The sequence below is a fragment of the Apteryx mantelli genome, chromosome 3 (assembly GCF_036417845.1).
Source record: "Apteryx mantelli isolate bAptMan1 chromosome 3, bAptMan1.hap1, whole genome shotgun sequence".
NCBI lineage: Eukaryota > Metazoa > Chordata > Aves > Apterygiformes > Apterygidae > Apteryx > Apteryx mantelli.
This window is the reverse complement of record NC_089980.1, coordinates 114,944,154-114,964,095: the sequence shown is the minus strand read 5'-3', so window position 1 is coordinate 114,964,095 and position 19,942 is coordinate 114,944,154. Positions and strand designations below refer to the sequence as shown.

Genomic DNA, 19,942 nt, shown 5'->3' with positions numbered 1-19,942 from the left:
AAAATTGACAGTTAGTCCTCAAGATGATGCAGTATTAGCATATCCTTGAAATATGAGTGTTGGAAGAGCCATTATCTTGCCTCTTTATAAAGACTTTGTAGTACCAATTTCTTGAGTCTTCTGTATAGTTCTGGTCTGTGTCTGTCTTGAAGAGCACAGTGAAGTTATGGAAAGTACAGACAAGGGCAATGATTTCAGAGCATTTGTCTTAGAAGCAGAGAGTAAGTTTGGACAGCAGAAGGCCGAGCAGGCATATGACCGAGGTTTACAAAATCATGAAGGCATTAGAGAACGTGAATGCAAAACTATTCACCAAATCCGGCATTGTTAGAGCAAAGGGGTACACTGATGAAACTTTCTGATGCTGATTTCAAAGGGATAAAAGAAAGTACAACTTTACACAATAGGGGATGAACTTCCAGGCTTTGCTGTCACAGTGGAGGGAGATAGTGCCAACTGATTTAAAGGACTAACAAATTCAAAGACAACAGGTTCATAACAGACAATGAAGAGAATAAGCAGCAAAGTGTTGTCTAACTTAATCCAACAGCTATGAATGCTGGGGGAGCATAAGGGGAATGGAGCGGCCAGGCTTGTATGTTTTCCCTAAATAATACCTCCTATTACCATTAGCAGAAATAGAACACTGTTAAATGGAACACTTGATCTGACCCAACAAGGTATTTCTTATGTTCCTGAGATAACTGGCATCATTTTGAGAAACAAACATTCTTTTTCTAGATGGCTTTCTATGCTAGGTTATTGGAGTATTCTCTGCTTTCAGCTAGCATATTTTAAACTATCACAAAATGCCTCTTTTTTAGTGGTAATCAAACGGTATCTCCTTATGCTGCATGGCAAGACTAGAAAGAGCATTTCAGTCAGTCTAGAAGAATATGTTCCATAAAATAACTAGAGAAATCAGAGGCTGAATGGATAAGTTTATATAATCTGAATACTAGAAGTATCTTAGCCGGACTATCACTAACATAACCAAAGCCAGGACATAACTTCAAGCATTAAAATTTAGTTGCCCACACTGTTTAACCCCCAGCACATTTTGAGTCAAGATTTTGGCCTAGGCCAATTGGCAGTCTTCCAGATGATGCCTGGGTAAGATTTGGGGGCTTGCATAGGTCAAGAGCTGGTTCCAATGGAACCATCCTGTTTTGGGAGCGGAGAAGGAACAGAGTACATTTTTATAAATACAAGTTATGGAGAGGCTGTAGGGGAAGAGAGTTTAATTGTATAAATTCAAGCTGTGCTGTGTCATTTGCCTTCAGAAACAGAGAATAGGCCTTGTAGAACAGACATAGCCATAGTTTTGCCTCTGTTTCCTTAGGATCCTCAGCAGTAATGTGACAATTTGTAAGTGTAGATGCTTACAGATCTGTAAAAAGAAGAAAGAATCTAACAGATTGCTTGGAACAACTTTCTCTCAAGCAAATCTTTCTCACATCTCCAGGGAAGAGCTCTAAGTATGCTTGCCATCCATATGAAAGGTTCCAAATGATAATTGAGTTTCTTGAATGTTTGTTCACAATTTTTTAAGAATTTCCTCTTCAGATAGTCTGTTAAATTATTTATAAACTTAGTATGTGCAAAGCTATTGGGAGACTTATGTACAGTATCCAAACAGCTCAGTGAGCAGTTAAGTTCTTTGCTGTCTACTGCATCTATTCATATTGAAAAGAATTTGGGGGATCTGCACTGTCAAACCTTGGAACACGGGAGCAATAGACATTATTGACCATATGGTTTCCCCACTTACTCAATTCTCTTCGCTCTGGAAGAAAAAGCACGAGCCAAGTTCTTGCAGTGATTCATTCAAGGTGCCCACTCAAGCATGGAAGAATTCATTTTGAATGATTTTGTTGATAAAGATGGAGAAAATGCTACTCTTCTGAATGTAACATTCTAACAGTGTTGGAGATTCCTAAGGTTTTGCTTATTTCATGGTCAAATCCAGTTTGTACTTATTAAAAAGAACAAGTTTATCAGCAAAGATACAAATTCCCATATTAGTAAAGCCAGTACTTAAAGGGCAGCTCCCTTTTTTCTTTTTTTCTTTTTTTTTCCTCTCTCTTCTTCCTTACATCTCTCAGTGCATTGTACTTCACAGGAAAAGTGTAAGTTCAAATTATCACACTCTTATTTACATAAGGAGACTCTCAAAATGGAAAAATGGATAAAAGTATGGCAAACAATATTTGCTTCATAATAATAATATATTTGAAATTACTTATGGAAAGCATTCAGTGCAAATAAAAATAGCAAAATCAGGTTAGAAATGTAGACAGTAATTTCTAACACATTAAAATGGGTTGCTAGGAAGTTCCCAGACAGCAAGTTGCTGACTGAATTCTGACTTATTTGATGATTCCAAGTGGTAATTAACACTGAAAAATTACCAAAAAAAAAAGTTAGAGAGTAATTTAATGCACGTTCAACACTTCAGACGAATTTCATGATTTTCATTACATACACAAAATGCAGCAGCAATTATTTAAAAAATATATAGGCATACTGTAAATAAGCATACATTACATGTTCAAAATCTTTATATATTAAGGATGTGTTTCAAAGGTTATCTCCAAAGTAAGAGTAAAAGAAGGCAAACCATCTTCCGTAATTACATTTTGAGTCATTATTACAATGCTGTAGGTTAGCTGGCTTCCTTCTTTTCAAATGAGCAAATGAGTTACTTTGAAACAAAATTACCACTGCTGCAAAAGACAAAGTAAGAAACTAAAAATGTTTCAAAAATGTGCCATACGCAATTAGAAACTGTCCTTTTAAAAATAATTACAACACTACATTTATAATATTACTGTGAACAGAAAATCATACAGACACTTGTAACTCCCAACATAATAGTTTCACATTTTAGGTTTTCTTTTTAGATTGTATCTGAGTGTAAATAGTTGAGAGGCACTACAGAGGCAAGCGTGGGACTCTGGATGGTGCAGCCCATACTAGAGGGGTTTGCTCTGGGATGCTCCCCGAGAGTTAACAAACCCCGGGTGCACCATGGCCGGAGCAGCCACACTGTGGGGTTGCTGCAGCCTGGGGGCGCACCCTCTAACGACCCCATCACTGACAAGTCCAGACAAAGGGGAAGTGACACCGCAGACCCACACCATAGACACCTCGCAGCTGTGGAGCCATTCCCCACAGAACAACCTGTTAATGGGCACGTTGCTACCAACCTGAGCAGTGTTGTGGGCTGAGCACTAGGTCACCTGTTGATGTGGGTGCTGCTGTTGACTGAGGCCACAGGGCCTTTGTATAGCTGTGGGCTGGCATTGTTTTGACTGGGTATAAAAGAGAGTAAGCCACGTGCATTTGTTGTGGACTTGGACCCATGGTCAGCAGGCCTGCGACTTGAGGACCCACTGGTCAGTGAGGATGCCCCGGTGTCAGCAGTGTGGTGAGGAAAAAACAGGGAAAACTATACTGGAGGGATGGCCCATAAGGGACAAGAACAGCTGCTGTACTGTGCACCCACTGCTTGGAAATCTGGGGAAGACTATACCGGAGGGGTGGCCCTCAAGGAAGGGGCAAGAGCAGTTGTTGTACTGTGCACCCATGATTGAAATGTAGAGCTCTGATATGTATATATATTTTCAGTTCTGTTATATTTCTAGCTTTGCTGTAGTTAGCTTTGTTATAACCTCTTAGCTCTAATAAATTCTCACACTTGACAAATGATGATCTCTCGAGTTCAGTACAACTAATCACGGAATCTGAAAGAATCCCGGACACCCCTCTAGTGGCACATCACAGTAGTTTAATATTTCCATAAATACCATTGCACTCTTAATGTCATATCACTCAGTGTTATATTTTCTTTGAATCTGGTATAAAGAAAAGTGATGCTAGAATTTAAATTCTGTGTGAGAAAGTGAAATGAAGATAAAAAGAATTAGTGTTAAAATGAGTTGTCCACACATATGAGTGTTGAAGATGGTAGAAACTGAAACAATTTTCTTTTTACCTTAACAATATCTCCCTCACGCAGCTGAAAGCTCCTGGCTCTCAGACGGATTCCTTTTCCAGCCTCTGTTTCAATTTTATAGATACATTCATGGTTGTTGTCATAATTAGATGGAAAATTTGGAGACAGCAGTGTTCCTTCGTTTCCAGAGACAGTTGCTCCACATTCAGCTACAGAAAATAGACACATTAAAAAAAAAAAAAAAGTGAATTATCCATTTCAAGAAAAAAAAGGTTATTTTCAGTAATATTTACACTCTATGAAAACCCTAAAGTGCTAGTGGCTGTCTAGGAAAAGTATGTTTCTTTTGGACTTCATCTTTTGGACAAACTCCTAAAAAACCCTGCAAAGTTGCTATCTCCAGCATTTCACTGGATATATTTATTATATGTTTTGTTTTTATACTGAAGAAAACTTGGGTCCTTTTATCTAGTCCCCTTTCCCTCCATTTTATTCCTTGGTCCTACAATCAGACTAACCTGTAATGTGGGTTAGTCTGATTCCATAAAAACTGGAAGTTTTGTTGAAACATAGTTATTGTGGTAGCATATCAAACAAATGTAACATTGCTTGCACTTAATCCCCTGCTCAGCTTTACAAATAAATATTAGAAAAAACAGGGAATTAACTGCTGATATTAAAGTATCTGGCAATAAATCGAGAGTACTCAATTTTTTTTTTCCCACCCACCAGGAATAAAAAACAAAACCAAGAATCTATTGACATCTGTCAGGGCCAAGCAGACAGCTCCAGATAAAAGAGTAGATAAGTCTTTTTCGCAGCCATCTAGAATGAGAACTTATAGACACTGTCAGCAGTAGAGATTTTTGTCATTACTCCCTCGTAAAGAAAAGGATAGAGTATAAAGAAAAGTGGCATGTTCCAGCCTGTGGACTCAGTTTGCTTTCTGAATAAAGACTAAAAATGTGTAATATAAATTTCAGTATGCAAACAGAAAACATCCAAAGGGATAAAAAAGAAAACTGGCATCCTGTTCAAGCAAACATTTGAGATACTTAAAAAAGAGTTAAAAACACCAAATGAAACATAAAATACTAATATTTATCTACAATCTTTTTTTTTTTTTTAATACAGACACGCTTGACTGGTATTTAGGTCTCATTGTTCAGCCTAAAGATAAAATGTATTGTTGCATCCAGATTTTTACCTGAACATCATTCAGAGTTCATTCAGAGCTTGACATAAAGATAAAACAATTAAAATAATAATAATAAAGAAATGCAAAATCCTAAAAGAACACGGGTTTTTTTTATAGCAAGGCTACTGGTTTAAAAGTTTGGGTTCTTCTCTCTTCTCTTCTCTCTTCTCTTCCCTTTCTTTTCTGTATATGTTAAATAGACCAGGACTAGGACTCCAAGGACATTAAAATATTCATTCTTGGAAGTGTATGTGCGGGGGGGGGAAGGGGGGAGGGATTTACAATTTTAATAAACCTGATTATGGTTTATCAGATACATGTATAAGGAACCACTTTGAAAATGTATTCTTTAGAGGCACCAGAAAATAATTCATGTAAACATCTTCAGGGAGAAATGCATGTTTTATATTTATATAGAAATAATCTAAAAATATTGAGTTTAAATTTCAGAGGCCTTGACAGGCATTATCAAAATTATGTGTTTCTTGCTTTTGAAAAGACTAAAGAACATTGACTTTTTTTGTATTTTAGATTTACCTCCTATAATTAATTCAGTAAAATTCAAGAAAGAAATAAGGAAGGAGAGGGAGGGAAGGAAGGGAGGGATAGGAGGGTGGGAAGGAAGAGGAGAAGGAAGGAGGGAAGGAGGGAAGGACAGATGGACGGACAGAGGGAGGGAAGGAAGGAAGGAAGGAAGGAAGGATAAAATATAAATATTTCTATGTTCCCTTAGGCTGTAGTTGTGTCTTATTATCTACCTTCTTCAAAAATCTAAAATGCAGAGGCTGAAGAAGCAAAGAAAAAAATGTCTTTTTTTTCTTTACATAATGTTCCTAGAGTATTCTACACCTTGTTTCAGTGACTGAATGCAAACCACTAAGACATACACACCACCAACAGGTATCATAAACAATTCAGACAAAACCCATGAATAATATTCTCTGTGTCATAACACAAAATTAAATTAAGTTCAAGGAAGATAACCAATGGCAAAAATATTAAATATGATTCTCAATTAGAAAAATAAAATATAGAGAATTTATACTGTTTTCAAAAGGTACAAATAATTATCTTCATAATAGAAAAAGTATACAATGAGATTTCCTGCATCTGGAATTGGACAAACTTCCTGTTTTAGGAGTCTATCAAAAGATCAAAACTATGACAACTGAAATCTGCAAATAACATACTGATGTATAAGATCACAGATGAACACGGTTACAAAGATCAGGTTAATATGTTAACATCCTTCTAAAGTGTAACGCATTCAGGAAAAAGCAGTCATTCTTTCTGTTATGTAAAATTAGTTACTTACTAAAATTCAATTACATTGCAAAATTCTTCTAAACCAAGTCTGCACTCTTATACCTCCAACCCATCCCATCGAATCACATTCTGTTTTCAGTGCATACTATCCTTTCTCAAATATCTTGCAAACATTTGACAGCTATGCAATGTTTGGGGAAAATCCTTCCCTTCTTTACCATACCAAAAGTTGTTCCTGACCTCTGATCAGTGATGTTTCCCAGCTCATCTCATATCTGTGCCAGTGAATCACTGGCACAAACAGCCCCCAGAAGGAAGCTTCCAAAGAAGAGCAAGCTCTTCTTTGTCAACTTCCCTTCCTCAATAGGAAAATTATCCAAAAGATGTGACAGTTCAAGTTAAGGTTTTCTTGCCACTTTCCACTACTGTTAAGATATTAAAGTAAGGTCAATTTTGATTGGCTTCCCCAATTTCTTTGCCTGGAGGAGATTTAGGTGACTTTTTTTTCAGTGAAATGCTAGCCCCATCCGTGGAAAGACTTCTTTCTATCCAGGCCATGAAAGCTTTTGGAGATGTGATGTCTTAATTCCTGAAATCTCTTTTTCACTTATGATCAATCACCATAAAGATCATCTAGAACCTCAGAAGAGAAGCCATGAACAGCAGTATGTAGAGCCTGTGCTAGGCAGTAGGAAGAGCTTTAGGCACTCAAATGGCCTCTGGGCCCAAATATTTTACACAGCAGTACCGAAAATGTCATGATTTTTTTCTGTTGTAATATCTGCAGTAGATCCTTTACCTACAGTAGTGTAGTAACTAACACATGAAGCCATAATGTGTGACACCTAAATTCAACTCATTCCTCTGCCTCTGGCAATTTAAAAATGCATCTTCTACAACTTCTGCTTCATATAAATGGATTAGAAAACCAGTTAGTCACAAAGTGAGCAAATGTGGACTAACCTCTTTAGCATAATGAGTATGGCATTACACAGAGGAAAGAAGACCACTTCTTCAAGGAAATTCATACATTAAACATTTGGGAAATAAAATTCTGAAATAACCCATGAATCAACATTCATTGTTGCAATGTGACTACTGAACAACTAGATTAGAAAAATACGTTCATATACCCTTCCCTTTCCATTGCCTCCAATAAGTCTTTAATTGTTTATGCAAAATGAAACAACAGTCTTTAGCCACATGGGCCAGGCCATTCTGCTAGGAGATATCAAATATAGTTTAAAATCCTTTTTACAGAAATGAGGGGAATGAAGCCAGATCTCTTGAAAACTATGAAGTTTTGCTTAAGGGACTGATATGGCTCATCCAACTACTGTACTTGAAAAATAAAAAAAACCTCACAATCTCCACTGAAAGATTTCATGCAACCTTCCTTATCTAGAACATGTTCTCTGAGTAACTACTGATTTTACTACCAGAAGTAATATAGACAAATCCTATCAGATGATCTTGAAAGAACTCTTTAGTCCTTGGCTACAGAGGACTTTTTCTCTTTCATGCCATTACATCACTTCAACACCTTCCAGATTCCTGCAGAGTTGCAGGGAACTGCCCTCACCTTAGGCATATAGATAAAAGAGATAAGATTTCTGGATGCCTCATGTCCCTATACATGAGAACCTTCATTTCTGCTTGTATTTATTAAATAAAATTTATTGAATATCAAGCATGTGCACCTCTCCTATAAAAATCAAGTATATCAGCATTAGCATCTATATGCCTCCCAATTCTGCAAGCATTGAAAAATACAGAATTTGCCATGAGAAATAATGCTTATCGATCTTCAAGTAATTATTATTGATATTCTGTTACCATACTTTGAACCACAACCTTAGCTTGTAGAAATTTTTGCGAATTTAAGTGAGTAGATACATGAGCATATACTATCACTTATATCCACTGGATGTGCTGTATGCAAATAGCATTTTCAGGACTTGGCCGTTCAATTGTAGTCTTTAAAGGAAGGGAATGTATTTCATATTGCTCTTTTTCAGATTATGCTATATGTTTAGATGAGTAGAATAATAGTAATGCAGGTATAATTTAATAACTTAAAATCTGCATCTATTTAAATTAAAATTTTCTAGATAAATAAACATAGCACTTATGTATTATGATGTAATAAAGATCCCTCCTTGAGTTTTTCCCTCTTTTCCTTTGATTCTGTGACAGTTTATTTGATTTTTCAAGATGCAACATAAATTGATTCAAAGTTTATAGTATACTATCATCAATGTGGTCAGTGGTACTCCAATCAGTTCACTAACCTAAACAGACAAGATGTAACTATCATTTGCATTCTTCTCAATTTACTCAGGTATTTTAAATATATTTTGGAGCAATAACCAAGAAATGGGTAATCCAACAGATTGTTTCAAAAGAAAACGTGTAAAAGTCTGTCCTGAGGGGAACATATATGTGTGTGTGTGTGTGTGTGTGTGTGTGTATATATATATATATATATATAAAATGTATGTATATGTGTATATATGTGTATATAAAACCCAGTAGGGAATTTTATCTGAAGAAAGCAACAGTTTACACTACTTCCTTAGAATTCAAAAGAAATCAAAGAAAGCTTCCATTCAAAAGGATAGGACAGACTCATCTTTGAGATATACTCTAGGAAGGACACAGTGGGATTCTGGTAACTTGTCCACAATTGTTTTGAGACTGAGGGGGGGAGAAGAAAGAAAAGCATGTTCTCCCAGAAGTAACATGAAATAGAGACTACTCTGTTCTGACAAGACCTATCAAATTAGAAGTTTTATGTTATTTTGATAACTTTTAAAACTTTGTTAGAAGATCACTGGAGATGATTAATAGGACACAGACTATAAATAAAAAGGGAGGATGATTTTAATATGAAACTTTATTTAGACTGTAAAATAACCATACTTTAAACACTGTGCAAGAGTACTAAAAAGACTCACATGTTCAATCTATCCCAGCCAATCTAGTCCTTAATTTGAATTGGAATTACTAAAGAATCATTTAGACATGAAACAAATAAGTATGTATCAGTATTTTCACCACAAACCACTAGATTTTAAGTGTCTGTAACTTAAAAACAGGGAACACCTTTTGATGAGCTTAGTGAACATCTGAGCATCCTCAGGTGAGGATGAGAAGTAAGGGAGAGTGACCTCCTTTAAGGATACCTCCTTATTTATGCAGCAAAATTGTGCTGTCATTTTAATGCATGCTAATTTAATGTAGCTAATTTAAATGAAAATGTGCTTGTAGCGCTACAAGTATTTGTTTGCCCTTTTCTTTCTAAGCAAAGAATAAATTCTCTACACTAAACTTCCAAACTCTCTCTACACAGTCGATTGTAAGTATTACAGAATCTACTGCCATCATGTCTCAATGGTTTGTTATATAGATTAATCTAGCATGTACTAAAAATAATTTTGCTCTGCAAATGTCAGCTTTTTATATGGTTCTAGTTCAGAGTCTTCAAGCTTCAAGTCTGTCAAACTATGGAAGACTGCCAAACCCTTGTATCTAAAATGCAAGGCCACTTATATTCATCTCCTTTACAAAACAAAACAAACAAACAAAAAAACACGACATGGTACTGGGTATACATTTCAAAAGGAGACAAGAAGATAAAAGCAGATTAACCTAACTCTATTACAGCTTTTGAACTTTGTGGGGTTTCTAAAGTTATTTTTATTTATTTATTGTGAAATCAAAAGGGCAATAAAGAACAATGTATCTACCTGAGAATTATCCCAGAGTATTGTGGAAAACAGCTATGTAACAATTCCCTCAAAGCAAACAGCATTTACTTATTGAGTGTATACTACCTATATCCAGAGGGAAAAGGTTTTAGAGAAGAAACTATATGCTTTATTTTTACTACAGCGTCTGAATAGTCTCTTGTAACCTTGCTGAGGGCTGCAGCAAACTGGAAAATGCTACCTTATTAAACCGTTCTTTTTTTCCATTGTAGTGAGAGCAATCTGTCTGAAACAGATACTTGACTCCATTCTTTGTTCTTTTGTTTAAAAAAGTCACTTAAATTTTATTTACATAAGTAGGTTTTTTTTCTTTCTTTTCATTCTCTCACTTTAAATTGGATAAAAGGAAACTGTAGAAGGTAGATCTTTTGAAGATCATCAAACTCTTCCTGAATATGAAAACAGATTCTATAAAACAAGCAAAACTCAGGGATTCTTAAAATGCTTTGAAATACAGTTCATGTAAAAAATGTAACAATAACTTTGTTTAGTGGAAAAGTTTGCTCTATTACTTTTCTTCTAGACATCTTGCTAAAAGGCTTGACAGGATCTTAAGAAGATCTCCAAAGCAGAGATGAAATAAAAGTCATATATTAGCAGTCTAAAGGCTTATTTGCACAAAGCTCTTTTACTGAATAGAGAACACCTTTGCTGTATTTACAAAATGGTGTAGGAGTTCACAAAACATGAGAACAATTTGAGCTCAGACTGTTGATAGGTTTTGTTTATCTTTCTATTGGGTAATATTGTCACCCAGTAGGATGGTAATGTGATACTATCACCAGGGCAAAAGGGATCATAAATGAAGCCGAATACAATATGCTCTGTGTTTTCACACAACAGCAAAATTGCCTGACAATGAGGTATAAAGATAACATCCCTACATTATTTATCTTTTCAAGATAAAACAACCTTAAAATGTAGAAAGAAGGCAAAAGGAAGACCTCAGGCAATTGTTCCTTCTGAATTTAGGTGATTAAGATAAAAGGTCTCATATCCAAATCACCCCTTCCGTTCATTTTGAAAATAGAATCAGAGTGCCCACTATGCACCAGCTGAAATCCATTAGTGTTTCCTGTCTATTCATTTTTTAAGTCTGAAATAGAGACAAGTAAAAAATGGAATTATTATACTGCTCTATATTTTGAAGATTCAGCTACATTGGGACTCAGGTACCAATTTAAATAAATCTTCATTTTTATGTCAAACAATGACAGAGAAGGATTCAAGAAAGGTAAAGACCCTGCAGTCGTGTTTCTAAAAATGCAATGATATAAGATGAAGAAATTGAAAGATACAAGATGAAGAAACTTAAATTTTTAAAAATCCCATTAAATAACTTCAAGTAAGTTATATGAAATAGAAATCTAGTTAAAGATTTAACAACTTAAATATGACAGCAGTTAAATACAGCTTTCCCAAACACAGTGGATCCTGGATGCATACACATCCTTCACACTGCCTTAAGATGCAGAGATTCAAATGCTGATGCTATTGAAGATTTTCTGCTCATGAGCAGCTACACATAACTTAAATGAGAACTCTCTCTGCATAAAGGCTATTCAAAAATGAATAACAATTTTCAGACTTGGTTTGAATTCTCAAAGGGAAACTCAAATTGAAATTTTATGCTACAGAGAATTTAAAGAAAACAGTGAATGCCAAATCTTAAGGGTCTCAAGAAATCTCCAGTGCTATTCAGGCTAACAAGGTTCTCACATTTCAGTCTCCATGGAAATTAACTGCATGCTGCAACATGACAAATTATATTAAATATAATTGATAATTTTGCAGTGAAGAGTAGTAAACTATTAAAAAGAAACAACTTATTAGAAAGTGTCAGCAATTTATTTTAGCACCCTATCATTAACTATTCATGTACTACTTACTATAACAATTGAACATGATAAATTAATGTTATATTAATATGAATATCAATGAACAATACCTCAGTGAAGATTTTGGTCAAATACAGTATTAATGTACTATTAAAAATCAAGTGCTGTGTAAAATTTAATGAAAGAGGAACACCATTCAGATTTGAAATGAAAATATTAAGTAGCTGTTTCTTTTCAGCTCTAGGCTTGAAGTTCGTCACAGCTTGTTTTAGGAACACTCTATAAAGATGAAATGGCTAATGGGGGACAGAGAAGTAATATAGGTAAAAAATACACTATTCATGACAAGTTTATTATACTGATGCATAATTCTTAGATCCTGTGCAATGCTTACACTTGAAAGTCTAGTTTGAATTGAATGAGTTACTGTACAGATAGTATTTTTCATGATATGTCCTAGACAAAGATTTATAACAGCTTCTTAAGGAGACAGTGAACAGGGAAAACACAGGCAAGTAGACAGAAGAAGCATGCAAATCAAGTATAAAAAAAAAAAAGAAGAAATCTAAATTATGGCAAACTAGGAAAGGAGATTCGAAGAACTAACTCAAACTTTTCCTCTCGTTATCATGGGATGCCCTAGGGCCTAAATCCAAGAAGAGGAAATAAAAGTGTTTAGTTATTTGACTTTTTTGTGAACAGGAGGAAACAACCATCTCTAGTAATATGCACAGTTCTACAGCCACAATGTTGAGTAGAGAGGCTAAGTAAAAGCTATTCACATTAGCCAAAGTATTAATCAGTTAAAAGAAAATGACTATTAAATACAATCAAGTATTTTCATTTTCTTGTCTTATAATTTTCTCTTGATTCTGCAATTTTGCAATTAATGTGACAGAATATGATGGCATAAACTAAATTTATTGTTTTGTACCTAAACTTGTCTTACAGCAAAGCTGTATCTTCTGTGATCTGATAAACATATATTATTGTACTATACCTCTCTGAGAGTAACAAATCAAACAGGGTGAAGTGGCAATCTCTGAGATGTATTCTGCAAAGTGAGAAGGTTTCTATACTTGGACACTGTACCTTGCAATTCACTGCAGAGTTCCCTTCACTCTGATAGGTTTCTATAGGACACCTTTCACAAGTATGAAGGAAGGAAAAAATGGCTCACCCTTTCAGCGTTTTATCCACATACCATAGCATACCATAAAAGAATGCCAAAACTAAAAGATTAATTTCCTCATTTGTTAGAAGATCACTGCAAATGATAATGCCAAATTTTAAAAAGCACTTAGTCACCTAGATGATTTAAGTGTACATCAGATCCAGCATTCAAAACTTCAATCTAAACTCCTTTCTTACCCCTCCTCTCCCCCAGCTCCTACTAAGCAGCCATCTATCTCTTGAAATGTGTATACTCACTGGGTATCTTCTGTTTCATGTCACATTTCTGCTTTTGCACATAGCCCATTTCCTGCAAGTATGAGAAGCTATTTGCCACTGGAATCCACTAATTAAACAGAACTGCATTTAACTTCTCTCTGTGCTGACAAAGCCATGCCAGTGTGCAGAAGGGAATATAAGATTCATGAAGCCAGGGGCAGCACTCTGCACTGTCACATGACAGTGAAACCTCAGGACTATGGCACTGAGATGGGAGAATGTGTATTTCTGTGCGTGGGGGAATATTTTATGGATTCTAGCTCTATTTCTAGTTTACTGCCTGACATCACATTCAATTTAAAAAATAAAAGTTATCCTGGAATTAGAACCCATAACAGGGGACTCCTTTTTGCATAAAGCACCCTAACTAGAGTTACACCCTCACTTACAGGAATGCTTTCTCTCTTAACCTTTGTGTCTTCCAATTCCTTTGTGAACTGCAGCACAACTTCAGTGTAGAGATGGGTGGAAAGTTCCCACCTAGTCTAGTTTAAAGCAAACTGAAAGGTCAGAAAATCATGATGAAAAGTATAGACTCGATTTGCTACATGACATCTAGGAAATCCACTTTAGACACAGTTTTCCTAGATGAGTTGTGTGGCTCCTGTAAAAAAGGCTGGTGAAGATGACATGATAGCAGTCAAAACCACTTTTCTGGAAGGACCTGATTATGATGGTGTCCCTTAGGTAGACCTTAGCCTCAGAATCAGAGACTTCAGCAGACTTAGTTGTTCCACTTCATTTCTGTATCCCAGTAATCACCAAGCTTCTGTGGTTGGCATAGTTTTGGGGATGTATAGAAGTGCATGACTGCCTAGGAGCATCACTCTTGGTTCTGTACACACTCTAGGGGGACCAGCTCACTAAAAGATGGGCTGTACACTCAGGAAACAGTAGTCAGCTGTGAAATGTAAATGACACTGTAATAGGTAGGAAAAAAAGAGTTGTTGGTTGAAGAAAAAAGTGAAAAGAATATGTACTCACACTCTTGGGCAGTTTTGTTCAAGCAGCCATAAAATAAGTATAAATATATACCTTTGCAACTATGTGAAAGTAAATAATAAAATGGGAATAAATTATATATTTGGAAGTAATGTCAATAAATCTTCATAACCATTATTAGTAATCAAATGAGTATTTTTGAAAACAATTGCACTTTTTGCTGGAAAACATTAGAATAATAATTGAAGCAATAATAACAACAAAACAAAGAATAATAATACCAACAACAGTGGAGAATTTTTGCCTTCAAGCATTGGCAAACCAGCACAGAAGACTTATCTTGAAAACTATCAAAAAAGAAATTCATAGCACACACAAAAAAAACTCCAAGAGAAACAAATTCTAGGAAAAAGATCCAATATATTTTGACTGTAATGGACTATAATTCTTTGGACAAACTGAATGGAAGCAGCACAGCATAACTACGTACAATTGGGCAGACGGACGATGGAATGACCTCCAATACAGTACAGCACAAAGAATAACTAAGACGTCAATGAATGAAGGAGGAAAGCAAGATTACTGTTTTCTGTTCCTAAACCTCAGCTAGACAAAAGATAATCAGGGGAAGCTTGTCTGTATTCCAATAGCTTGTTTTTACCCACATATAAGCCATACTAGCAAACTCAAAAAAAGTCTTTTTAAAGGATAATTAAATATTCAGAAATAAATTTTGGAAATTAAACTTACAACACATAAATATGCCAATTACAGTACTGTGCCAGATGGCAACATTAGGAGTCTTTACAGGTGACAAACTATCTCTCAGAATAGTACAAAACCAGATAGCTGTTTCAGTGCTCTCAAACCTAAAAATATGGGTTACTTTAGTGACTTTTTTTCTTCAAGACAGTGTGTATATTTATTTTCCTCGTATTCTTGTGCCAGCATTGCTAGGAGAATATTTTTACCTTATCATTATCTATAGGAATTTGCTCCTAACTCCCATTAATTCTGTGTGTTTTACACACAGTTACAAAAAAGCAGAGTGTTATTCTCTCAGTTCCCTTCAGTCATGAGTTCCCCTCAATTATACTAAATTTTGAGCGGAAGAATAAAAGAGAACACTGTGAATGTACATTTAGACAACATATTTCAAAGCACAGTTACATAAGGGCAGTCAGCCAATTTTTCTCCTTGAAAAGACTGGCCATGTCCTTCATACTGCGGGTGATTACAGACAGTACTTGCTATAGAACACTTCTTGGAGTGTTCTCAGAGTCCCTAGTTAAGCACAGACTGCAGGATAACTCTTCTGAATACAATCGTTGTCTCTAGAAAGATAGGAAATAGTTAGTACTTTCGTGTGAAAGACTGAAGCATCTCATCTGCAGACATCAACTACTAGCATATTTGACAGGGAAGTCATCATTGTTATTTGAGTCCTTTTGCATAAACTTTTACAGGAAATGAGATTTCTTTATGAATGACACACTAGCTTTCTGTTACACAACTGAATACAGAATACAAAATTCTCTGCGAAGTGATCAGCAGTCCCAATCTTTCTGCAGTGGGTATAAGAGGTGTGGAGGAAGGGGATCCTCCTGAAAAGCCACCTCATGCCAATATAAACTGACAGAACTCACCTAACAGCTAAGGTATGGAGAGTTGCTTTAACAGAAGAAATACAACTTTAACACAAAAAAAATAGGTTAATCTGCTGAAATGTGGGGAAATCACTCACCACCTTGGGTAATGAGTGTCATATTTTTTAAACGGCACAAGGGGGACCAGCCCTATGAGCCCGGATTTTCTCCAACCTTTTTAATTTAACAGTAAGGCTTTTTTCATAAGTAAGTTTAGTAATGAGCAGGTGATTGTAGGCACAAAGGGGGAGGGATCCAACTGGAGGCCACACTCAGAAACAGGGTCTTTAACCAGAGCGAATAAAGCTAGACTCATCAGATCTCTATTCATAATGACCTGAAAGAATACTGCATAGCCACTTGAGCTATGCAGGGCATAGCATGGCTGAGATAAACATTAAAATCATTGCAACTGAACCAATTACAGGGCCAGAAGGTAAGCAAGGCAGCTAAATTTGAAGGGGTCTCATCCTGAATGTGATGGAAATAATAATGAAAACAAATACTGCCATGTGCCCCAGAAGGACTAAAAAGTCCTTGTTGATATGTAAATGTTGGTGTGTACATACCTTGCACATGAATTTGGTCAGTGTCGAAATGACAGTGAGGAAGAAAGGATCTAGAGGCTATTGAATCCAGTAATGTACTTAAGAATTTGGGCCACTGAGTTGAGACTAGATTTGATTTCTAAACATGCACTCTAAAACCAACAGATTTCAGTTCAAGTGGGGTTTCTTCTCACTCTTTTGAGAAAGAAGTTGTTTTTGTCTGAACTATTCATTAAGGTAAGAGAATATCTTCACCCTTAACATCTTAGGTGCCATGACACAACAAACAGGACCTCTGTAAATGTTCTTGGTGTTGTGAAAAAATCACATGAAAGCAACTTTAACAGAAGGGCACTGAACGTGTCTCAGTTCCACTCAATTGCTTGGCAAAGAGCTTCTTTCCCCACATTTTCCCTGTATCAAAGTTATCTTCTAACTTTCCTTCTTAAAAGATCTCCTTTAATACTCTTTGATTTCCCGTATTTATAGCTTTACCTCCTTTTTTTGTTTCAGCACAAGGGTGGCTTTAAAAGAACCCCTTTTAGGGACTATTTTCTTATTGGACAACTCCCTTATTTGACTTGGAGGGCTGCAACCTCACTAACTGGAATTAAGAATTTAAGCAGACCAAAAGCTAAAATGGACAATCAGAAATACCTTTGGGTACACCTTTCCTCCAAATCAATGTGCTTCTTCATAGGTCTACCAGGCAAATATACCATCCCTCAGTCAAAGCCCAACTCATGCCTTGACATACTTGGCTCTAAGGAAGAACAGAGGTACCTGGGAACATTCCTATGTTATGGGCTATTTTTCTATATTGTTTAGAGTAGAAAAGATTATCATCTTCACTCTCTCTGAAACTTTCTGGCCCACACTGGCAACAAGAAGGGCTTGCTGAATACTGGATCCTCTGTCTTGGCACCACTCACTCTGTTAGAAAAAGGGATAAGCACCACACTGAGAGCATATACAAGTCTCAAGATCTTTGCTTCACACATCTTTCTTTGAGAACATTTACTTCTTCAGAATATTCTGCACAGTATCAGATGTGTGCCAAACCCGCCTTTCTGGATTCAGATGACTTGGAAGTGATTCCTGACTTTCTGTGTTATATCTATAGTCTGCTACTTTCTTAGCAAAATTTTAGGGAAATTTTTGTATTTGAACCACTTCATATTCAAAATTCGCCTAAGAAGCCATCTCTTGATTGCTGGGAAGACGAAGCATATTAAAAAAAAAAAAAAGTTTCCTCTTCTGGATTCAGCCAATGTCATCAAAGGAAAAGGCACAAAAGCAAAGGTTTCTGGGCAGCTGAGGCCACTCTCATTGTACACTATTTATTTATTAATTTAAAACAGTGGTGCATATGCCCCAAGACCTTAAAGCTGCTGATGTATGGGTCACCGTGATCTTCCTCTGACCTGCTATAATCCCTATATGGATGTTCTGCAATTTGACATGGAGCTTGAGCAGTAACAGCCTTCCCCAGTGTCCTCCTTGTCCTTGAGAAAGCCCTGGTCCTCTTTCCAAGACAGCCTCCATAGGCAGCAGCAGACAATGCACTACAGCAAATACAGACTCACCATGACTATAAGCTTTTTTTCCTGGAACTCACAAAACAAGTTTTTTCTCTAGATCTTATTTTGGAGCCCTTCTCAGAACTATCCTACATTATTAGGTTCATAGACACAAATATTTATTGATAATGGAAGAATCTCTTCAAATGGAGAAAAATCCTTGAGTAACCCATGGTTAACCAGAGTCCTGCATGTATTAAAGGTACTATAAATAAAGTAAATGAAACAGTCTATTGCCTAAGAAAGAAGCCAATAGCAAGGTATCAGAAATCAGATGGCATTCATTTTTTTTTTCACTTAAGTATTTTTTATCTTTGTACATGAGACCTACCTTTGTGACGCTATATGAGGAATGACTAAATGGGTAATACTCAAAGAAGAGCAAAAGTAGAAGTATTAAAAGAGTTCGCAACTACTTAGCAAGATGTGTGGAACTACTTCTGTAAGTCTACAAACTGATAACTTTGTTTATTCCAAGTATGTTAGTACTGATCATTTTATGTATTTCCTATGCCTAAATATATAGGTCTGGATATTCCTTCTGAGTCAGAGAGAGTGCAAGCACAATACAAATATACTACAATTGAACTTCTGACTGATGGAAATTGGTTCTGAAGACTAACCCAGGAAAAGAATCTTCAACATAACATACACAAAGAAGGAATGATTTAGTTCAATATTTATAGAAAGAAAAAACAATGAGAATGCACAGCATTGTAACACTATTTGTTTCAAAACTGAACTATGATTACATGGAAGATATATGTCCCCATTCCACGATTAAGAAAAAACAAACAAAAACACCTCCAAAAAACCTGTTGCTTACAGAGCTTTTCACCCCAAATCAGATAGATTATGTAACTACACAGAAAAGAGAAACATGTCTGAAGAGTACAGAAGAACTTGGATTCTGGGAGTGCTATGCATTCTTTAAATATCTCAGAGAAACCATCATATAGGCTTAAAAATTAATATGTACAGACATTATTATGAAAAGAAACACTAATTAAACCACACAAAAAATGAAAGTTTTTTGTCAGAAGGCAAAGTGCTCAGAGAATATAACAGACTGAGTTAAAAGGACTATTGAGATATATTATTCTGGATAAATGCCAACTGTCTATACCTAATTTATAAAAAAAACTTTCTTGATCAATTAGGAATGGGGATCTGGTACATGGATTTAAGCAAAGATGTCTTCAAACCAGTCTACAAATGGATTCAAAACTGAACTTAATAAAAACAAAAATGAAATGTGAGTTCTCAGTTAATAAATTTGCTCTCTGTATGAATTACAGACTGATTGTGTATACATATGATTGGATCCATAACTCTAAATTATGCATGGGAAAAGATACAGGTGATCAAATTTGTGTCTGGCATGATAATTGGATACACTACCCTTATAATTTCATGGCTAATTCAATGCCTGATACTTAATTAAGTTAACTATTGATACTTAGGTAACCTTTGCAACAAGTCAGTCATATTATGGGGATTACTCTGCGAGCATTTTCAAGATATTGGTTATGAATCTCTCATTACAGTACATCATGTAGGAATGACTTTCTAAAAGCTAAAAACAGAAAAAAAAATGAAAAGACATATGACAACAATATAAGGTGACAGATTCCTACAAATCAATAGGCTTAAATATTGCTAACGGTTCAAAAAGTTTATGATAGCTGAACAAAAATGAATATGTGTGTTTGAATGGGACACAGAGAAGCCTTCCAGAGAGAAA

The 19,942-nt window shown here is 35.7% G+C and overlaps 1 protein-coding gene across 1 annotated transcript in view; it reads right to left on the bottom strand.

The window, feature by feature from the left end:
• CSMD1 (CUB and Sushi multiple domains 1) overlaps nt 1–19,942 on the bottom strand; it is a 1,279,784-nt gene that overhangs the window by 290,341 nt on the left and 969,501 nt on the right. The window contains exon 22 of the mRNA XM_067294827.1: nt 3,998–4,167. Within this exon, the coding sequence (XP_067150928.1) occupies nt 3,998–4,167 (170 nt within the window). The remainder of the gene's footprint in view (nt 1–3,997; nt 4,168–19,942) is intronic.